This window comes from Lygodium microphyllum, chromosome 19 (genome assembly GCF_053477565.2).
Source record: "Lygodium microphyllum isolate KBCC chromosome 19, Lygodium_microphyllum_v1.1.10, whole genome shotgun sequence".
Classification (NCBI taxonomy): Eukaryota; Viridiplantae; Streptophyta; class Polypodiopsida; order Schizaeales; family Lygodiaceae; genus Lygodium; species Lygodium microphyllum.
In genome coordinates, this window is record NC_141153.1 from 57925561 (window position 1) to 57947767 (window position 22207).

The window sequence follows — 22207 nt, forward strand, 5'->3', positions numbered from 1 at the left end:
CTCATGTTATCAAATAATAAGATAGTCTAGATATGTAAGAATGTTTTGCACAATGCTAGATATAGTTTTGTTAAGCACTTTTCATTAATAAAGCAATTGAAATGTGCATTGATAAGATTAGTTGAGAGTTTAATCAACACTACAAGATTTAGTAGTACCAGTGCTGCTCATAATGAAAACAAACTAGTGGTTTTAGAGTAACATGCACTGTACAGCACAAGACCTAACTGAGAAGCCTCCGTAAGGCCTTTCCCGTTATGTATAAATGGACTTCCTTGGAGGACAACAATCCCTTTTAGGCTTCCTTTTTGACAAAGTCTAAGTTTTAAATCTCCTCAAAAAGAAATTTTCAAATTATCCTTTTAAACCAGCTGTTCTCCCCACACACCACATGCCCAAAAGGTCTTAAAGTGTACACCTTCAACTCCTTATTCCACATTTCTATCAATGTGTCTTTACAAAACATAAATTTGAATGGTATCAAATTTCATCATCATTGGAATTGATCTTAGAGTCTCCTGAAGTCTTCTTGGAGTTTAATGGATGTTTAACCATCTCACTATGCCCTTTGGAAGAGGGATGAGTTCCAGGCTTCTATACAACATGGCATTGCATTTTTCTTTCGCATGAAGTCCTTACCCCTCTTGACTATAACCACAGGCTCCAATGATCTGTAATTTGCTAGGTGGCATCCAGCTTTTAGGGGTTGTCCTAATCTTTTGTGCTTCTTTCAATGAGCCCGCATTCTAAGCTTGGTGTGATCAGCTATAGTTTCATAATTTTATTAGTTGTCTGGTGAAACATAAATGCAGTATGTAATTGCTTAATGTCTGATAACAAGATCAGAATAATTGAAAACAAGTTTTAAATACATTAAAACGTGTACAATGGGCATGCAAGAGCTATCCACACTATAATGAAGCAAAACTGTAAAAGTACTCTTAACTTTATGCATGTTAAAACGTTGAGGGTACTAGTAACTACATTCATTGAAAACAACATGACTATTGTAAATCAATGCATATAACATTGAGCAGGGTACTACTACAAATCACTCAATTCCTTTCCACCATTTGAAAACAAGGAGACTATGGGATTGGGAAATTTACTTATGGACCATAATATTCTGCCAAATAATAAAATGCCATGACATGAAGTGGTTGTGTGGGTAACAAAGAAACTGCCTTTCCCTACAATAAAGCCTTAGTGAACTAATCTGTCTGTCCTCCAAAAGAGAACCAAATTGAAAAGAATATGGAAGTAGAGGTTGCCCTTCATCATCCGTACACTGGATAGAGTTTCCGGTTAATGGACAAGGCTTGTATTCAGGTCAGCAAAACCCTGAATTGAGCATTTTAGGAGGTTCAAACGTGAGGCCTAAAGAGAGTATCACAAAGTGGCATTACCACAAGGACATAAAAAACAGGCCGATTGCATCCTTCCCAAGCCCTTATGAAATGCGTCTCGCCACACCAAACAAAAATTGGGCATTCTTATTTCTCTCTTTAAAAAATAGCTTGTAAAGACTAACAAAAAGAGAGCTCTCTGTTTGATGAGAAATGCAGCACCTCGATAGGGCAGCCATCAACACAGATGGAAATGGAGAGTATCACAACAAGAAAAATTGGCTCTTTCTTCCAAAGTGCTCACACTGGGCATTCTTTCAATCTCATAGACACCGTGAGGACCACAACAAAAATAATATATGTTCCTCACACATCCTTTACTGTAAGGCTTCACGTTTTCAGGTACATTCCTGTGGATAGCAAACAAATCGTTTTCAGTAAAGGTAAGGCAAGCATTTAATAGCTCGCACAAGTTGATGAATGCAGTTAATGTAAATACCTGAATTCGGGAATTCGTTTCCTCCTGATCAATTCATGTGTTGTCTGGTTAGTAATCACCAAGTAGCTGTAAAAATGAAGAAGAGAGTTTCAGTGTGCAAGGATGAATCCAAACCAGATTGCATTATCTTGAGATTGGCAATGTCCAAGAAAGCCAGAGTTCAAGGTTGCAGCCGAAGCCAAAAACTGGACTGTATTTCATACTCACTGAAGGCAAGGGACACACCCTAATCAAGAGTGGAATCTATTGCCTAAAAGCACCATACTTGCAGCCAAGAGGCAACATAGGGATCAATACTCAGGTATCTCTATAAACATTTTTTCATAACATCACCAAAAATTGAACAAGGGATGAATGTCCACAGTTCATATAAAGATGTACATGTTACTTATCAAAAACACTCTGGCTCACCTGTGAAATAGCAGCAGTAACACTAGAAATAGAAGGCCAACCAACAGGACAAATAATAATATCACAACAGCTGCTGCATGCCACCTGCAAAATAATGCATAGCATGTCTATAAAACATACAAACCACCTCCTCTCAAGTATCTAATGCAAAGCACCCACTTCTCGCAAGTAATCAGGGGCAGGAGCTTTTACATTTCATGATAAGCAAAGGATAAACTTATGGAGGCTTAAGCTATCATCAGAACATAAGTAAAATTACCATGAATTAAAGCTCCCGCTCCTTCGTAGGGACAAGGCAAGCATGATGCTAGTCCAAAGACAAAGAGTTGTCTCTTCCAGAATGTACCACCTGCCCACACATTCAGAATAGAGAACACTCCAAGAAATGAATGAAAAACAGAATTTACGTAAGCACACTCAAAAATTACACATGAACTTGAAGAAGTGTAACAAGTTTGTGCCGCATCTCTAAATTCCCACAATTTGGCTAACTTTACAAATAGTGAAGCATCTCCAATGGCATTATGCATGTAAACGCGAAGCTTGATAAGAGTATTTCAAAATCCTAAATATAGAAACCTTCTCCTAAACAGAAATCTTACCCTGATCCCTTTATCCATTGATGTTGATTTTTTTAAAGGGGGGAGGCACTCAAGGAAGCGGCAAATTTTGGTCAGAAAATTTTACATATTGCAACTGGCAGGGCTGGACAGGTAGCAATGGCTCAGAGATGATGGCAGTTCACACTTTGAACTCTCTTACTACTAGAACGCGAGAAAGCTCCTAAACTCAACTCCTGCAAAACTAAGGATTCAGATAGATGCTGTCTGCATCAGTTCTGCTCCACATTGCAGACATTTTAGTCCTTCTCTACCACACAAATCATGGCTAAGTCGCAGTTCCAGGAAGTAAACCCAACTGTCTAGATCCCCAACACTATCATTTATCGTCATTTCTTAAATTACTATGGCTATGTGATCTTGATATGCTTGGGGAGCACATTTTCAGCTCCTGGACATGGAGTATAAAGCCCTTTCTCATTTCATAAGACCTTTGGACCACACGCAATACAAAAGATGCTAGCCTTAAACAAGAGTGCATCAAATACTCAATTACAATTGAAGGGCTATAGCCTCTGTCTGCAGACTGTAATGGTTCCATGTATAATTGTTTTACTTATCACAAACTTGGATTTGCTCAAAAACTACTCTGGAAAGTAAACAGTGACTGTCACAAAAATATTATCTAATGGCATAGATGGAGGTGGCTCAACAAGGTTGAAAGATATAACAAAGCCTGACTGACACTGCACTTCATTGTTCCTGTCCTAGGAGACGTTATACCTGTTCCTGACATCTCTCTCACCTATCCAAAACACACCAATTTCTTCCAATAACTAGAGACAACTTTTCCCCCTAGGTGGGTGGGCCCTCAATTGACACCATCAACTGGACAGGCGCTCAGATTGCCACATCACCCAGCAGCCCAGCAGTGATCAGGTCAAACTGCCACAAGAGCAGGAAAGTAACCAGTGACTCTCACAAAAATATTATCTAATGGTATAGATGGAGGTGGCTCAGCAAGGTTGAAAGATATAACAAAGCCTGACTGACACTGCACTTCATTGTTCCTGTCCTAGGAGAAGTTATATCTGTTCCTGACATCTCTCTCACCTATCCAAAACACCAATTTCTTCCAAATAACTAGAGACAACTTTGCCCTCTAAGTGGGTGGGACCTCAATTGACACCATCAAATGGACAGGTGCTCAGATTGCCACATCACCCAGCAGCCCAGCAGTGATCAGGTCAAACTGCCACAAGAGCAGAGCAGCCCAACCCTAGAGCCATTCAGCTGCAAGCCTTAATGCCTCCCACCCTCTTCTTATCATCAAAACCCTGATCATGACATTCAAATTTTTCTTCTCCCTCCTCCCGCTAGGGTTCTGATTCCCTCTCTTCATTCTGTTGGGTTTCTAACAATCTCTCTCTATTTCATTATGGAGAGCGGCTACCAAAACAACCTCTATCTCTATGATTACGCCCATGGCTACTATTACTACCACTCTCATGGGACATCTACAAAAACATAGTATAACAAGGTTAGTGGCACAACATAGCATACAGATACACATTAGCATTTGGATACACACACGCATATATACAAAGGCACATATACATAAAGATGCATGCGTAGCCTACCTATATACATGTGCCTAAACATAATCATAGCATAACATAGTAAAATAGGATTTGTAGAATATCATGACATATAAAACACTAAACTTCAACATACATCATCTCTAAATCACATCAGAGTAGCTTCCTTCATACATGCGCTTCAAACAACCCAAACTTTCTCCTAAGCCATGGCTATGGCACTAGCTTCAAAAGGCATGGGTATAGCCCAAGTCTCCCTTTTTCTCCTAAGTCAGCCTGCAGGATGTGCAGTTAGCTTATCTAGCCACAGGGTTCTTTAAACTTCTTGGAGGTTCGATTTTCACCTACTATCAAAAGGAGATTAGCTTCATTACTAGTTACGTCCATGGAAGATTTTATTGTCACAAGAGAACCATAGTGAGCATTGTTGACCCATTATTGCACTCAAAAGTTTACAATGACAGATTTGAGACAACACTTCTTCAGTTGGCATCAGTATATTCCATTTACCACAAGGTATCTTCATAATGTCAAGCACATTTATGAGCTTGTACAGAATCGGGATCAAATTGACCAATGACGAATATCTTCAGACTAGGGCAGCATTGTTGATTATCACGTGCAAACTTCTATCTCAGTAAGAAGAAATCTTTTGTTGCTCTTTCGTCAATAGAGGCAAAAAGTATCAGCTGTGAATGTTGCTGCCCAAGTTTGGCATATTTGGGAATTCATAGGTTGCTTATGAAGATTACCTTTGCACAATGAATGCCCGAATATGCTTCAATGCAACAACTATAATTACTTGGATATTCCAAAGAAAACTGTGCTCCATGCCAGCAGCAAGTGCAATAATCCTCCCTAGCATCATTATGCTTGTGACATTTCTACACTCGTGCAATAATCCATTTGTCCATGTGGAGACCTCTCCTGTTTCATTGGAATGCAGCTTTGTGAATTCCATAGTACATATATGGCACTCACATTCAAAGGTCATGTATGGAAAAGGTGATCACCTTAACAAGTTGATCTGTAGACTGGCCCAAGAGGTGTTACAATTGAGGGTTCAAGACATTGGTTATAAGGATAGGCTTTCTACAATAAGGCCAACTAATATTCACTCCAACAATCAAATTTCTTGGATATTGCAAAGAAAACAGTGTTCTATGCCAGCAGCAAGCACAACAGCAGTCTAACTTCACTATGTCATGACTGCATGCTTGGTAACAACAATGCGGCTTAAGCACAACAGTAGTGTAGTACTACTATGCTTTGTGCAAATTACAGATCCGTCGTAACCTTGGAATGATAAACTGTTTGAATATATTTACCAATTGGGCAAGAGCAACATTTTCAACAAGTTGGGTTTGAAGTCTGTATATCCACAGAGAGGAATTGCTTGAGATGTTCCCAAGACTTGTTTGAACTTCAGTAGTCCACTATATAATCATGCTTTGTGTGAAGTACACACCCATACATAACCTTGAAGTGACAAGCTGATTGATTGATTGGAAGGAGCAGTATTGTCTAGAAGTTGGGTTGGAAGTCTTAATACCACCTGAAAGAAATTGTGCCAGATGTTCCGAAGACAATTGTTTGAACTTCATAAAGGCTTTTGGTTGGTCCTGTGGTTGGTCCAATTCAATTGTCTTTTACATTCAGTACCAACTAGAAAAGATAGATCCAACTCTTTTCTTTCTTTCTTTCTTTTTGCTTTCTTTCTTTCCTCCCTCCTCATCCCCCTCAACCATTTTTTTAATTCAGTACCAACTAGAAAAAATAGATCCAACTCTTTTCCTTCTTTCCTCCTCCTGTTCCTTCTACAAAAATATGGACTTTAACTTCTAAACCAAACAGTGGGCCTGCACATCTGCACTTCACAGATGGTTTGAGAATCAAAACTTCACCCGAGGGGGTCAACTCATAATTACACCTTCTGATCAGATACCTTGTTCTCAGATGGTTCAACGATCAAAATTTGTGCCCCAGTGATAAATGCATAATTCCACCTTCTTACAAGATGCCTTGGAAATAAGGAATGGTATTTGGTAGGCACACGAAACTTTAAGGAGATGATGCCACAGAAATCTTCTATGAACAGCAGCTAACAAGAAAAAGCGCAATATGCCAGGATAGATATAAGTACTTACCAAAACTTGCAGTGGTTGCCATATCCTACACATGTCCCCAGCCAAGCACAGTAGTGATCAAACCGAAGCACGCATTTGTTACAATCATGACAATGTTTTGAACGTGGAGGCTGTAGTCACAAAAGATTTTCAAGCACAGTCCTGAGAAAACGCCAATGAACACACAAGCTGTAAAAAGTGTGAACAGGTATTTGATGTAGCTTGCCTTACTTGGAACACACGGCAAGTTCGGCAGGTTCTGTTACTGAAACAAAGTAGCCCCAAAAAGAAAAAACCAATCTTCAGCTTATCAGTCTCATTCTGAACAAGAAAGAATGAAATCAACGCAAGTAGACTTCATACCGACAGCAGAAGAGCAAAGCAGCAAAAAGCAATACTAAAAACAGTGAAAAATTCTGGATTTCAACATCATGCATGCTGAAATTAGATGCTGCAACCAGGTGTTACATTCCAGCTCCAAACAATGTTTAGAAATGTAATAATAACATGCATTCTCATAATTAAAACACTGGATCATCTAGATTTTGTGATTGGCACCATGACTCATTGTAAGGGATACCTCACAAAAAAGGTCAACCTCATCCTATATATGAGAAGAACAAGATCAATACAGCCCAAATGACTGAATGATGCCTTGTCATAAGAGCTTAACTACCATGAGTTCTTTAACAAACATAACCATAAACAGTATCTCAGTAAGGTACAACTTTATCCCTCTTGCAACTCATTTTAAGATTTTGTATCAGTGAAAAAGACCCTTGCAGTTACCAGAGGAAAGGTCATTCACAATTTCTACAGGATGGAAGATTTTTTCATAGCCCCAGGTTATGCATTCTCAGAGTCCAAGCAGGTCCATTTATTCTTATAATCCACACAGGACCATGGATTCCTCATAATCCATGGAGGACCATATTTCCTCATACTATCAGGTCACGGGATTGTGCAATACTGATAAACTTAAAAAGGACCATATTTCTTCATAGTTCCATAACCAAGGATTTTCAAAAGATTGAATATTCTTGTAAAAAACAACAATGTTGATAAATTTAAAAAGAAGGAATATTACCTTGAGCTGCTGCTAGAACCAAGCCATAGTGGGTTTTTTGCACTTGCAGAATACCCTATTCCACCTCCAGTTCTATCCACCCTTTGCAAACTGACTAGCGAAAAAACCAAACGCCAATTAACAATTTTGTTTTCTTAGTGTTACTCTTGTCTATCACAAGCCAAATCAAGACTACTGTTGACCTGTTAATTCAGGAAAACTTGTTTTGTTAATGTTATTCTTGTCCATCGCAAGGCAAATCAAGACTAGTGTTGAGATTTAATACACCAAAAGGGTAAGGCCCATCCTAGACACGTCAAAATTAGGAGACACCTCCCTTCCCAATTTAAAATCAGTACCACCTCTTACCAAAAAATCTAGATTTGTTCCCTTTGATTTTTCCATGCAAGTTTCATTCCCTCTATTGCAGCCTCCTCATTTTGTAGAGCAGCTAAAGGATTATTTGCGAACACTGAAAGCACTAGGGTTTATTGTGTATCAACTAGGACTTGCAATACATGTTGTATGTTATTGAGAGCCCCTAACCCTAATCAAGTAATGACACAAAGTATGATATGATGTGTGGAATGTCATGCACTATGATGCAACATATGATGTCTCAAACAAACAAGTTTCCATTGGAGCCTATAGTAATGACTAACCTATATTCCATGTGGAGAATAGTTAGATTGTGGATCAACGAGACAGCTCAATAGACAAGCAGTGGAGTAGAGAGTGAGAGTGAAAGTAGATACACAAAGAAGTGTGCTAGAATACCTTCACTAAAGTGAATCACAAGAATGAGAGTAGAAGGTACAAACATAAGGCTATATAGACCTACACACTAAAGTGTGTCCACATGGGGAAAATGTGAGAATAACAAGACCAGCAATGGAGGAGAGAAAAATGAAACAGTGACAGTGAGCGAACTGAAGGGTAATAAGTTGAAGGACTTCCCAAAAACCTCTAACTTCTCACGTTGTAATGCTTTAGTGAAAATGTATGCAACATTTTCCCGTGTGGGTGCATGCATCAAGCTAATCTCTCATAGCATCTCTCTTTGACATCGCAGTAATGTACCTCAATGTGTTTCGTGCAAGCATGAAACACAAGATTTCGTGCCACTACAATAGCACTCTGACCAAGGTTGTCAAGTACGAAAGGTACGATATGGTAGCGTATGATAAAATACGGTACTAATTGGTACCTTAACATTTTATAAGGTACAGTACGCTATTGGTACGAACTAAAAAATTGCCTTCGTTATTTTCAACTACAAATGATAAAGCACATGTTTAGAGCTAAAATAGCAATGTCACTTAAGTTAATAAGATAAATACACAAGGGTAACAAGGCAAAACTTGATGCGCATCATGCGCAACGCGCTACAAGTAGACAAATTGGAGTGTATACATGATACATTATACATCATACAAAAAAGCAAAGCATAGCGTGGATGGATAGAGAGGCTCTTTATTCTTTTGTGTGTGTGTGTGTGTGTGTGTGTGTGTGTGTGTGTGTGAGAGAGAGAGAGAGAGAGAGAGAGAGTTGGCAATTTGGGGGGAAGGGGGGGAGAGAAAGACAAAGAGAGAAAGAGAGAGCCGCTTGAAATTGCCTATTCATCTTGCAAGTTGAAAGAGAGAGTGTGAGAGAGGCTTGAAATTATGATAATTAACATAAAGCTTGGAAGTTGAAAGATATTGTATGGTCCAATCTTCATGGGCAAAAAGTAGTCTATTTTTTGGTACGAATACATACTGTACGGTATGATACAAACCGTATGGAATGAACTAGCCTTTACATAGTACAAATGCAACTGACTCTTAACTATCAGAAAGAGTGAGTGTAGGACCCTCCAATGGTAAATGTAGATCTGCCAACAATCTGCGCAACCATACACTTTCCACTATTGCTGTGAAGGCCGCCCTGCACTCAGCCTTACAAGACGAGATAGCCATTGTAGGCTATTGTGCTTTGCCATGAAATGCGTGAACAGCCCAAAAAGAAACAATGCTCATTAGTAGACTACCTAGTATCTGCATCACTAGCCCAATTTGAATCACTATAAGCTTGTAAGTGCAAGTCTCCCCCCTGGGAAATAATAATACATGTAACTAAGTACCTTGCAAATATCTGAAGAACCGCTTAATAGTTTGTGAATGCATGGGCTATGCATATATCTGCTCACTTGAGATACTGCATACTGAATGTCAAGTCGTGTGTTACAAAGGTAAATGAGGCAACCAACAGCCTGGCTGTAAATTGCAATACCATGCATCTTTTCACCATCATGCATAGACAGCTTTAAGCCTGGCTCCATAGGAGTGCACATAGGCTTGCAATCTTGCATATTAAACCTATTAACAACTTATCCATATACTGTGACTATGACATGATGATAACATGCTGATTTTGGGTGAACTAAATCCACAAATAATAGTGTAGACAACCCATATTAACATAGCAAATGCATGTTTTAATTCAACCTTAAAATCTATAATATTTCCCTCTCTAGGTCCACTGAGTAGCATAAATAATGATAATCATCAAGTCCCCCCTTTCATTCTTAATGTATAGAGTGGGAGCAGTCTGACTATTTTTTAACCTTTTGCTAGCCAAATATGCATCAATTTTTTAGAAACATGTACAAGGAGCCTCTTTAGAACCATAAAGAGCTTTACGTAGCTTACATACCATGTGCTCTTTCCCTTTAATGACAAACCTTGAGGTTGTGACACATAAACATCCTCATGCGAATCGCCATTCAAGAATGTTGTCTTAATGTCCAATTGATGTACTTGCCAACCATAATTTAGAGCCATCACAATCACACATATCACCATACTCATACGGCACGTAGGAGCAAAAGTTTCCCCATAATCTATGCCCTTCTTTTGCACAAAACCTTTTTACTACCAATCGTGCTTTGTACCTATCAATTGTACCATTAGCCTTACATTTGAGTTTAGAAATCCACTTAGTGCCAATAGCCTTGTTGCCAGGTGGTAAATCCACAAGATCCCATGTAAGTTATTGGCAATGGAGTCTAACTCCTACATGGCTTGCATCCAATGTACATCTTGCTAAGCTTCGTCCAAGGAAGTAGGTTCATCATCATCCAATAGTGAGCTCATAAACACATGTTCGTCACAATCATCTACTTCCGTTATATCGGCCAAATGTGCCCCCTTGCATCATGTGCTACATGTCTAGCAGCCCTTCTAGTGCACTGAGGTAAACAGGCATCCATTTTACTCTCCTAAACAGTTTGTAAAAGCCATCTCAAAACTGTTTTGGCTGCATTTACAGCAGCTCTTTCATGCTGTACTACTGCCTCCACTGCATGTGAAAAAGCCTCATCAATACCCTGCTGTTCAGGAGCACATCGGGCAGCAATAGCTTGCTATGATAAGTCTGTCCTACCATTTACAACATGCACGGACTCCAAAGAAAGTGGTAAAAGGCCCTTAAAGACATCACCAATGTCATGGGTGGCTGGCATTTGAAACTGGTCATGTGAAAATGCTCCATTTTCAGCAAATATGACATCCCTACTAACAAAAACCTTCTTCTACGTGGGTCATACATGCGATAGCTCTTGCTTTCCGAACTATAGCCAATAAAAATGCATTTTACAAACTTATGATCAAGCTTTCCATGAAGCTTTTTCAAAACATGCACGTAGGCTATGCAACATGACACCGAAAGTAGTCAACTTTAGGTTTCTTGCCATGCCAAGCTTTGAGTGGTGTGGTCGTCTTCAAAGCCTTGGTGGGTGCACGACTCAATACATGATTTGCACCCTAAAGTCCTTCCAACCAAAATTTATGAGGCAGCCCCTTGCTTTTCAACATATCATGAGTTATTTCCATGAGAATGTGATTCTTCCCTTTAGCAACTCCAATTTGTTGAGGGGTCATTATCACAGTGGCTTGATGTGCAATGCCACGATTTAACAAGTATACCTCAAATGCACGAGACATGTACTCCCACCTCTAACCGTGCCAAGTGTTTGCACTTTTAAATTAGCTTTGCCACAAGAAGTTTAAATTGCAAGAATATATCAAATTTGGCCTTCAACCCATACATGCATGTATACCGTGAGTAGTCATCAATAAATGTAACAAAGTAAAGATGATCCCCAAGTACACACGTCCTAATGGAACCACAAACATCAAAGTAAATAAGCTGCATTTTTTGGACAGCACATACTGCACCATCTTTTTTCAAGGAAAACCTGTGCATTTTGCCCAAAATACATCCCTTGCATGGACGAGGAGGTGGAGTCTCCACTAGAGGCAATGCATCTACTATACAACACCTCTGAAGGGTCATCAAAATCCCAAAGGTCATAATTCCATAGCAAGCATTCCAAAACTCCACATTTTGCATAGCAAGCAAGGTGTATTTAACAAACCCCCTAGAGTGAATGATGTAAACAAAATAAGGATGTCACATATCAATCCCCAAGTGAAAGCAAGCCTAAAGCTTTGCAAAAAGCTTCAAACTCTTCTCTAAATAGAGCATTAGTGAATATGTCTACTATAATGTCATGTGTAGGCACATAGACCAACTTAATCTCCTCCACATGGAATCTCTCTTTGACATAGTGATAATGCAACTCAATGTGCTTTGTTTGTCTATGAAATACTACATTTGTGCAAATGCCAATGTGCTCTAATTGTCAGTGTAAATACATGTAGTTGACAAAAGTGCAATATACAAGTCTTATAAAAGGCATCTAAGCCAAATATAATAATCTCTAGCTATAAAAATTGCCCTACATTCAAGTTCACAACTCGAACTTGCCCATATAGGTTGCTTCTTGTTGGCCAAGAGATGAAAGCATCACCAAGTAAGAAACAATTTCCACTTATGGACAATCTCTTGTCAAAACATCCTACTTAATCACTATCTATAAAACCATGCAAGGTAGTAGAGAAGCTGCACAGGTAAAAAGAGCCCCAAAGCCTATGTCACCAAGTGGTGATACTTCTTGTTGTTGCTTTTACCCCCAAAGTTCTCTTGGATTAAGCCGGATCTTTGCATAGCCAGAAGAGGCAGCCATTGGGACAAATTGGACTAATGGTTTGTCTGTGCCTTGGGACTGGATTGAATGGGCACTGAAAAATAGAATGCCAATGGTTTGGGACTATGTGCTTAGCCACTTGAGATAGTGCAGAACAATGAGCCTGGCCAAGACAAAAGATGCACATGTGAAAATGCCCACGGAATAAAAGTCACTGTAACTGAGCCACATTACACTTTTTAATGTGGTTGCAATCATAAAAGTTGCTCAGAACAACTTGAGGGATGCAGGGATCACCGTCCCTAAAATTTAGAGAGATACTATTTTTGGACCCCAGAATTTGTTCGCGTCATTATCTTCGTTTTTGCACGAGGAAAAATTCTCTGGCCTGTGCCGAGGTCAAATTTTGCACCAATCATGGAGATTTTTAGACCAGAAGCTTAAAACGGGAAAATTGTTACATGTATGCCATGTGTCACAATTTGGGCACAAATTTCTAAAAGAAAGAGACACAACAACGTTGAATACAGGAGAAGCAGATCTGAGTGTGAATTTTTTTTTTTTGGGCTGAGGGCAGATTGCTGCAAGTACATCAGCTATGGAGAGTACTTCTTCCTCTCTAACTCATGTATGGAGGTAGACCTTGCTCCCTCTGGTCAACTCTCTCTCTATTCTCAGAGGAAATGCTCTGCATGATGGGCCGATTCCATTGAATGTACAGTTCTGTGTTTTCTTTGCTCTTCTGCTGAGGCAAGGGCCTCATTGTCCAGGTTCATGAGCAACTGATTGCTTCTCCAATGCAGAAACTAAAGAAAGTGATGACCACACCACACACAAGAACACTGTTTTCAGCTCTGATTTAGTGCTGTTATGGGACTGTTTTACTGCTGGAATGATGCCAGGGTCAAAGGGTTTGTAATCCAACAAGTATGGAACAGATCTGAAATGGAATAAGGCAGAGAACAGGTCAAGAAACAGGTGAAAAACAATAAATACGAAGTTCTGCAGATTGCAATTTTGCACTTGAATTATTAAGTTATGGTCACAGAAAGTGTTTTCCTATTTGGGATGTCGTTCTAGATATGCTGTACTGTCCTTATGCAACTGGAATCTGCTCAAAAAAAATGAAAGTCAACTATTCACAGGTTTTGTACTTTGGAACATTTCATTTTTGTCACTTTCCATCTTTAAATTGATAAATAAATACTGAAAGGGGTGCCGGCAGACTTCATGGCCAATCTGGTGTTGAGCGAGGGAGGTCTCTGTTTGTGTGTGTATGTGAAAAGCCAAGGTATTAATTGAAGGGACTACCGCTTTATGTGAGTCATAGACCGGTTTCAGCCTGTGTATGTCTCATGTATCAGAATACACACTTAACTGCTTGCCACTAATGTGGCCCTAGGCTATGCATAAATTTGCTCAACTAGGATACAATATATTGAATGTCCAGCCATGTATTACATAAATAGATCAAGCATCCATCCGCTTGCTAATAAAGAGAAGTGTGAAAAGGATTAGCATCATACCAAACATTATTGTTTAAGTAAAAATTGAAAATCAGCCATGGATCTCCATGGCACCACATGCACCAACTGTCTATCTAAGAAAAGAGGTACCTTACCCAAAAGATCATCCCAATTCTTCATGGATTTCAACAAGACCTCATAGAAGCCTTGGAGACGCATTATGTCAGAAAACTAGAAAGTTAACCTAATGCTCCACAAACATTGTGGATTTGCCCTATAGCAACTGATGCAGGCTATAGAGCATCTACCCAAGTCACACTATCTAGTTCGTGGAGCTGCACACGCCCACAAGTTGTTACCATGCAAGGTTTTATGCCATTTCTTGTTGTCTTCTCTGTCCACTGCTTCCTTGAAGAATAACAGTTCACCACAGTTTGTCAAATGACATAATCAGCACCATGATTTGCACCATGAACAAACCTATCCGACCGTTTTCTATTTCTGGTCGATCTATGGACCCAATGATCAGTATTTGTTGGTTTTTCAACCTGCAGACTTGCATTAACAGCTGTCCATTCAAATGGTTCAGCATGCCATCCTGCCTGTTCCAACTTCTCTAACGGCACATTTTGTTGCTGAAACTGTGGTATATTATGGGCAACTTCTTGCTGATCAATTTCAGCATAATTCCCTACATTTATAGGGTCATTTACAGCAAGTATTTGCTACTGTATAGAGGGCACTCCTTGCTGTCCTACACGTATCTCTTCTCGAAACACAACCCTTCTGACTTCCTCAGTCTCTGAACACCCCTCCTCTGACTTCCTCAATCTTTTCGACTGTTTATGCATGCGATCTTCCCGAAAGATAACATCATTGCTGCATACAATTTTCCTTTTCTCGTGATCCCATAATCTATAGCCCATTTCACCCTCGTCACCATGTCCTAGGAAAATGCATTTATAGAACTTTGGCTCCGATTTGATGCATTGTTTCTTGCATATATGTACAAATGCCTCATAGCCAAACACTCTCAAGCGTGCATACAAAGGTGGCTTGCCCAACCACACTTCTTGAGGGACTTCCCCGCCATGGGCCTAATCAATGACCGATTTATCAAGTGTACGGCTATCATAACAACCTCTGCCCAAAATCCACTGGATAATGCAACATGAGACAAGAGGGTATGGACTTTCTCTTGAATAGTCCTATTCATACGCTCTACAGCACGGTTTTGGGGTGGATTATCCCTTTTTATCCCTTTGCTGTCACAAATGTCTTGGTGGTCATATTTTTAGCAAGTGCAAGGAATTTTTTAAACTTATCTAATGCCTCGTCTTTACAACAGATGGGATAAACCAATACTTTGAATGTAACGTCATCAATAAACATGATAAAATATTTATTTTCCCCTAGAGACAACCTTGGCATCTCGCATACATTTGAATGTATGCAAGATGCACTTTTATTTAAGTTTCACTCATATGTCCCAACCAGCCATGCCACAAAGACACACTTGGCTACTCAATTATGGCGATAACATGATTAGCACACTAGATATATACAGAGTGTCACTCTTAGAGCCTTCAGCAACAATCCTAGATCCCGTACATATTGTCCATTTGCTATCCCAAAAGCGGTGCGGTAACTTTCATCATCTAGTGGCCATGTGCTTATTGAACTCTTCGTGAGCAGGGATACATGCCCCACATTATGCAAGGTGCACATTTAACCATGCTGAAATGCCAATTGCACACTGCCAATCCCTGCAATGTCACATGCATAGGAATTTCCCAAGTAGACAACACCATGTCTACCACCACTGTAGTCAAAAAACCTCTCACACTGTCGTGTCACATGGAATGAAGCACCTGAATCAAGAATCCAACTGTGCATGTTATCATCAAAATCTACAATTAGTGACTGTGCACCAAAAAGAAGAAGCAAAGAGTACATCACTACCACTATCACTCTCGTCACTGACTACAGTGACTTCCTCTATCTTCATACTACTCTTCTTTGCATGTTGACTGTCTATTTTTTCATCTTTGCTATCATTAGTGCTTTTGCCCTTGCCCTTCTCTTTCTTCCACTTAATGCAAACCCACTCGAAGTGTCCTCTCTTGCCACAATGATGGCCCTCTACATCTTTTCCACAAGACTTATTGCGTGCTCAGTTTTCAAACTTGCCCTTATGATGGGATCTGCCTTTCTTGCCACAACGATGGCACTCTACATCTTTTCCACAAGACTTATTGCGTGCTCAGTTTTCAAACTTGCCCTTATGATGGGATCTGCCTCTAGTATGCAATGCACTGCAAGACTTGCTTGCTGAATTATTTTGCCTATTTACCTCTTCCATGAGTAAAAAGCTCTCCATATCGGAATATAACATGTGGAGTTACTCATTGCTGTTTTAAAAGTGTCCCAACTTTCAGGCAAAGTGCATAGCAAAAATGTTGCCTTGAACTCTTCATCAATGTACAGACATGATTGTACAGACATGGTTGTATCGTCCTTCATATGAAGGTCTATCAATTTCTTCAACCAGTAAACCTTGCTTACTCCACTTTTTTGAGCATATAATTCCTCACGTCTTTGCCATATATCATAAGAAGAATTCAATCTCTCTATTGTAAACAGCAGTGTCTGTGAAGAAAATTGCTAGGGTTTGCACTTAGGAAACATAGGGTGTACGACCACGACGGAAACACAAAGAGACAGGCACAGACATAGAAAGTAAAACTTAAACCCTAAATGCAAAACTCAAAACTCAAATACAAAAACTCAAACACAAACAGAAGAAGGGAGACAAGAACACAACTCTGAAGTGAATGAATACTACAAATCAATGTAAGAGTGTAGAGGTAATCAAGGGCAGAGCAATGTGTCGGAGAGTGATGTCCACCAGAGACGGATCCCAAGTTTGCAACCACCAGTAGGAGTGTGGGATGGAGAGGATGTAGCAAACGAAACTAGGAGAAGCTATGGAGATGGAAGGCAGCCCCCAAATGAGTGTAAACGCAAACTGTGGATGTCACCTGGATGAGGAGGAGCACCAACACCTATCGCCTGGAGAAAGAGATACCAAACACAAACAACTAGAGTTGATGAAGATGCTGACGATGGCTGGAAGATGCCCAACACAGCCTGGAGGAGGCCGCCAAAATGTGTGCGACAGCCTAGAGGAAGGTACATGGGTATTGCAAGGGCTGATGGAGAGATGGCAGCAATCTTGAAGGCTAGACAACCACGTAGACATGGATTGATGGCTGGAATCTGTACTCAAGGGTGTGAAACGTGCACAAACAGGAATAAGGATGAATGGGGGCAGCTGGTCTATTTCTAGATGTTAAAGGATACCCTAAAGAATTAGGCTTTTTGAGGGACCACTGAAGCTCTCTCAGACTACTCCCCTTTTTAGGGTTTTTCATTAATTAAGTGTGTTTTGAGGCTGTTTTAAGAATGCTAATCAACTGAAAAGCGTGTTTTAGCACAACACCCCCTCTTTGGCCCAAAACGGAGCCAAAAGGTTAGGCCAGCTACTTTGATTTTTACTTGCAGCAAGGCGTCCCATCCCAAAGCAACCATGGCATTGGACAAAGGGTGCACGTCGGCTACCCAGTGGCCTACCAAGCCCTACAAAGGCGGATGGAACCACGTTGAACCTTTTTTTTTCCCGTTTTAAGTGAGAGTTAAATGTTATGGGATGCAGACGATTGAGTAACAGTGACCCAAAAGATGAAAGTAGGAAGGGTACACCCAGTACATCACAAAACAGTATAAGCTTACCCATCCACTCAAGGGTGTCGATGACGAGGAAAAAAAAGGTGAGGGAGTATGGTAGTGTAGTTTCAATAACCGCCGTTGGAAACACCTTAGGATCTGCTCAAGTGGTACTCTACGCAATGAGATGCAAAGCATGCTACATGCTGAAGAATGCTCATGCAGCAAGTGCCACTTGGATAGGGTCCCTCGTGGGGAAATGGTTCACTTGCCCAAGTGCCCTAGTAGAAAGATGATAAATTCATGCAATGCAAAGGGGAAGGTACCAAGAAGGGTAGAAATCCCCTCTCAACTTGGATGTAGATGCTGAAGAAGGAAGAGGAGCATGATGTTGGTCTTCGTGTGGTGCCGAGAACCATAAGGAATGGAAGAAGATGATGAAGATGAAGTGGGTGAAGTACCCCGCTGAAAGAGCAAGGTAGAAGCCACAGCCATGATAGCATCGAGAGACATGCTGCACGATCAGCCTCGGGAGGAAAAACCTCCATGCTAGAAGAAGAGCAAGCACGCCTAGGATGATGAAACCATGAAAGCAACGGTGCACATCCCCACGTGTCTAGCCCAGGTAGGACCAAAGCAATTTACAAGTTAGCACTACATTGAAAGACAAAACCCTGCAAAAGAGATGAGAATCTGCAAACACAGAGGTCAGAGGTGAGATGCTCCAAAGCAAAACATAACAGAGTGAAAAACTAATTGAAAAGCCGATGCAATGAAGGTGTATGTCTGTGAGTAAATGCAACGGAAGACCTGAGAATGGAAAAGCTAAGGACAATGAATCCTATAGGTCAAACTCTAAGAGTGCGAAAAATGGATGCTAGACTAACCTAGGGTATCCCAAAGAACCTAGAGACATGCTAGTCTAAGATTGTGTCCACCATCGCTTATGTCGAATAGCAAGGCTCTGCCAAGGGAATACCTGACGAGGTGGAGAGGGAGGTGAGATGAATGCATGAAAAGCAACAAGATCAGGACCTATAGACCAATCAACCAGTCCCTCAGGGGTAGTGAAAGAGACTATCTGCGGAGGATGTGCTCAAGCCACATGTCCAGTAGCAACAACGGGTGCTAAAGGAGCAAATGAAGCAAGAGCACAAGGCATAGCCTCACTAGACTGTGCAATCGTAGCGGTCTGCTGAGGGTTTTTAGGTGATAGACCTTGGGCCTTGGAGCGACGCTTCTCCTCCACATGGCTCGCTCTCTGGCAGTGTTTGCAAAACCGGTTTTTCTTAGGGAGTTGCTGCTAGATAGGTCTAGATTCTTTGGTTCCATCTAGGGCAGAGGAGTCACCCTTTGATTGACTTGCCTTCGCATCTTACGAGTTCTTGCCATTGTTGGTTTTCCCTCTCAAAGAAGAGGCAACCAACCCCCTCTGCTCTGAATAAGCCTATGATAAGGATTTCTTGTGGACTTGATAATGCAGCCTCGTGTAACGCAAGAATTGGAACTCAAACTCGTAGAAGGTTGGCAACCGAGGCTCTAAAATGATGTGTTGAATGAGATTAAAGTATTTTGCGGGCAACTTATTCAAGAAGAGCCTAACCTGATGACTTTGGAGAGCTAATAGTGGCAAACTCGGCAAGTCTATATTCAGCCAGCTTGACTTTCAAATCATCCCCTTCCTTAATAGAGAACTCTTGAAGCTCAAAGTCGAAATTAATGCACCCACTACGATCGCGGGCCGCATAGCGGTCGAGAAGGTGACTCCAATGCTCTGACGCGAGCGGGAAGTGCTATAACTAAGAGTGAAACTCAAGAACCAAGCCCTACATCAACTCAACATTGGCTGTGGCATTGCACGCTCTCCATTGACGAATGCAGTCAGGGTGAGCTAGTCGAGGGTCCAACATAGACTCTAGACCAATGACGAGGTCCCAAAGACCTTGAGACTCAAGGACTTATTGCATGAAATTCGACCAAGTGGTGAAATTTAACCTGTTAAAACGAGTCTTATCCGTGAAGGCATTCTTGGCCGTTGCAACAGGAGTGGCAGTGCTCGGAGATCCGTAGTGTGGAAAAGTGTAATGGGGGTAAGATGGAGAAGTGGAGTGCACTTGGGAATGGGCCCCAGAGTGCAAGCATGCGGGTAGTGTGCAAGATGGATCCATAAGTAGAATGGGCTAACTAACCATGGGCATGGTAGCCGTATGAGTAGCCCATGGTGGAGGTGGGATGGGAACACGTGGAGCAAAAGATGGAAATCCCTGCGTCGCTGTAACCCAAAGTAAGTGGGATGACGCACCATAAGCCGAGGATGGAATCCCGTGTCTGAGTGGTCATGTGAGAGGTGAACCTAGGGGTAATGAGAGGAATACCCATCACAGCCCTCCCAAGTGTTGTGGGTGTTCTCATTTGCAAAAAGTTGAGAGGCACTGTGTTAAAGGGTGGCATTCCCCCTAACAAAGTACCATGGTGCAAAGAGGTAGAGAATGGAAAAGAGAAGAAGAAGATGCTAGGAGCGGAGATGGAAGATCCAACCCCTACTGTGTGTGAAACAGATGTGGAGTATAATCCAAGCTTTTGATAAGGATGAAGAGAGATGATCAAGGGTGGAGATAGAAGAGGGTGGGATGGGAGGGAAGTGAGAAGTGTGTGTTACATGCTCAAATGAAACAGAAGTTGTAGATGTCCCTGAATTCCGTCTGCTTCATGAGCCCCCTCTATTAAAGTTCACATACGCAAAGTCATCCACATCCTACACCTCAAAAGAAGAAACAAGCGAGGGTTTTGATTCATTCAACTCAAAAGGATTCTACAAACCTGACACTGGACCTAGCTAAAGTGATGAAGATGGATTGCCAGAAGCTCCAACTGCCGTATGTCTTCCATGATCGGAGAGGTGGCCAGCCTCACCAAATGGTCCAAATGTGGTAGCAAAGCTTGTAGGAGGGATATAAACATTATCGTACTTGTTGCAATAGCACTCCTCAAAGTCCTCCTCTGTCATGTTAGTGAAATCCAGAATAGCAGAAAGCGAAGGTGAAAGTGAAACATCATCCTCCTCACCGAATCCATAATGTTGTCTCAAGCCCTCCAGTGATGGAGAAGCCTGATAGAACATCATAGAAACTGCAGAAGAAGGTGTCTAGGACATTGTGCTTCGGTTACGAGTCGTATTGTGTCCCTCGCTCAAAGACTAGCTCTCCACAATATTCGCAGGATACTCTTTACAAGAGCACCGGCTCTGATACCATGTGAAGAAAACTGCTAGGGTTTGCACTGAGCAAACACAGAGTATACGACCACGACACAAACACAAAGAGACAGACACACACACAGAAAGCAAAACTCAAACCCTAAACGCAAAACTCAAAACTTGAAAATCAAACACAAACAAAAAAAGGGAGAGAAGAATGCAACTCTGAAGTGAATGAATACTACAAATGAATGTAAGAGTGTACAGATACTCAAGGGCATAGCAGTGTCGAAGAGTGACATCCACCGGAGACGTATCCCAAGTCTGTGACCACTAGTCAGAGTGCAGGATGGAGAGGATGCAATAAAAGCAGGTAGGAGAAGCTATGGAGATGAAAAGCGGCCCTTGGATGAATGTAAACGCAAACAGTGAATGTCGCATGGATGAGGAGAAGCACCAGCTGGCAGTACCTGTCGCCTAGAGAAAGAGACACCAAACGCAAGCAATTGGAGTTGATGAAGATGCTGGCAATGGCAAGAAGATGCCAAACACAGCCTGGAGGTGCCCAACAGTGGGCGACAGCTTGGAGGAAGGCGCTAGGGCACTGCAAGGGCTGATGGAGAGGTGGCGGTAGTCTCGAAGGCTAGACAGCCACATAGAGGTACACTGATGGCTGAAATCTACAATCAAGGCTGAATGGAGGCAGCCTATCTATTTATAGATGTTGAAGGGTGTCCTCAAGAATTAGGGTTTTTGGGGGACCATTAAAACTCTCTTGGACCACTCCCTTTTATAGGGTTTTTCTTTAATTAAGTGTGTTTAGGGGCTATTTTAAGAATGCTAATAAGCTGAAAAGCGTGTTTTAGCTCAACATCTCTGACATTGAAAGCTCCACAGTAAAGCGTCCAAGCTCATCTAACTCATCCCACTCATCTTAATCCATGGTTGCTGGTTTTATTCCTTCCGTCTTTATGGGCTTCACTTGTTTCTTATGCACCAGCATTATAGCATTGCTTCTACCATATAGCAAAGTTATGTGCACCCTCAGGCTTCTCGATGTGCAAAAGATTGTAGCTACCACTGCTGCCAGCCATGATCTACAGCCCAACAATGACTCCAAAGTAAACAAATACAAGCCCAACTGTCACACAAATGTCCAAGGTACAAAATAAGTACCAACCAGC

The 22207-nt window shown here is 41.2% G+C and overlaps 1 protein-coding gene across 1 annotated transcript in view; it reads right to left on the reverse strand.

Annotated features, from left to right (window-relative positions):
* Positions 1-1010: 1010 nt before the first annotated feature.
* Positions 1011-22207, reverse strand: part of LOC148019915 (protein S-acyltransferase 10-like) — a 43976-nt gene continuing 22779 nt past the window's right edge. Inside the window, exons 5-11 of the mRNA XM_087700126.1 lie at positions 7628-7717; positions 6772-6805; positions 6562-6671; positions 2516-2605; positions 2257-2340; positions 1846-1911; positions 1011-1756 (exon numbers count right to left, since the gene is read on the reverse strand). Of these exons, the coding sequence (XP_087556252.1) occupies positions 1585-1756; positions 1846-1911; positions 2257-2340; positions 2516-2605; positions 6562-6671; positions 6772-6805; positions 7628-7717 (646 nt within the window). The 3' untranslated portion in view covers positions 1011-1584. The remainder of the gene's footprint in view (positions 1757-1845; positions 1912-2256; positions 2341-2515; positions 2606-6561; positions 6672-6771; positions 6806-7627; positions 7718-22207) is intronic.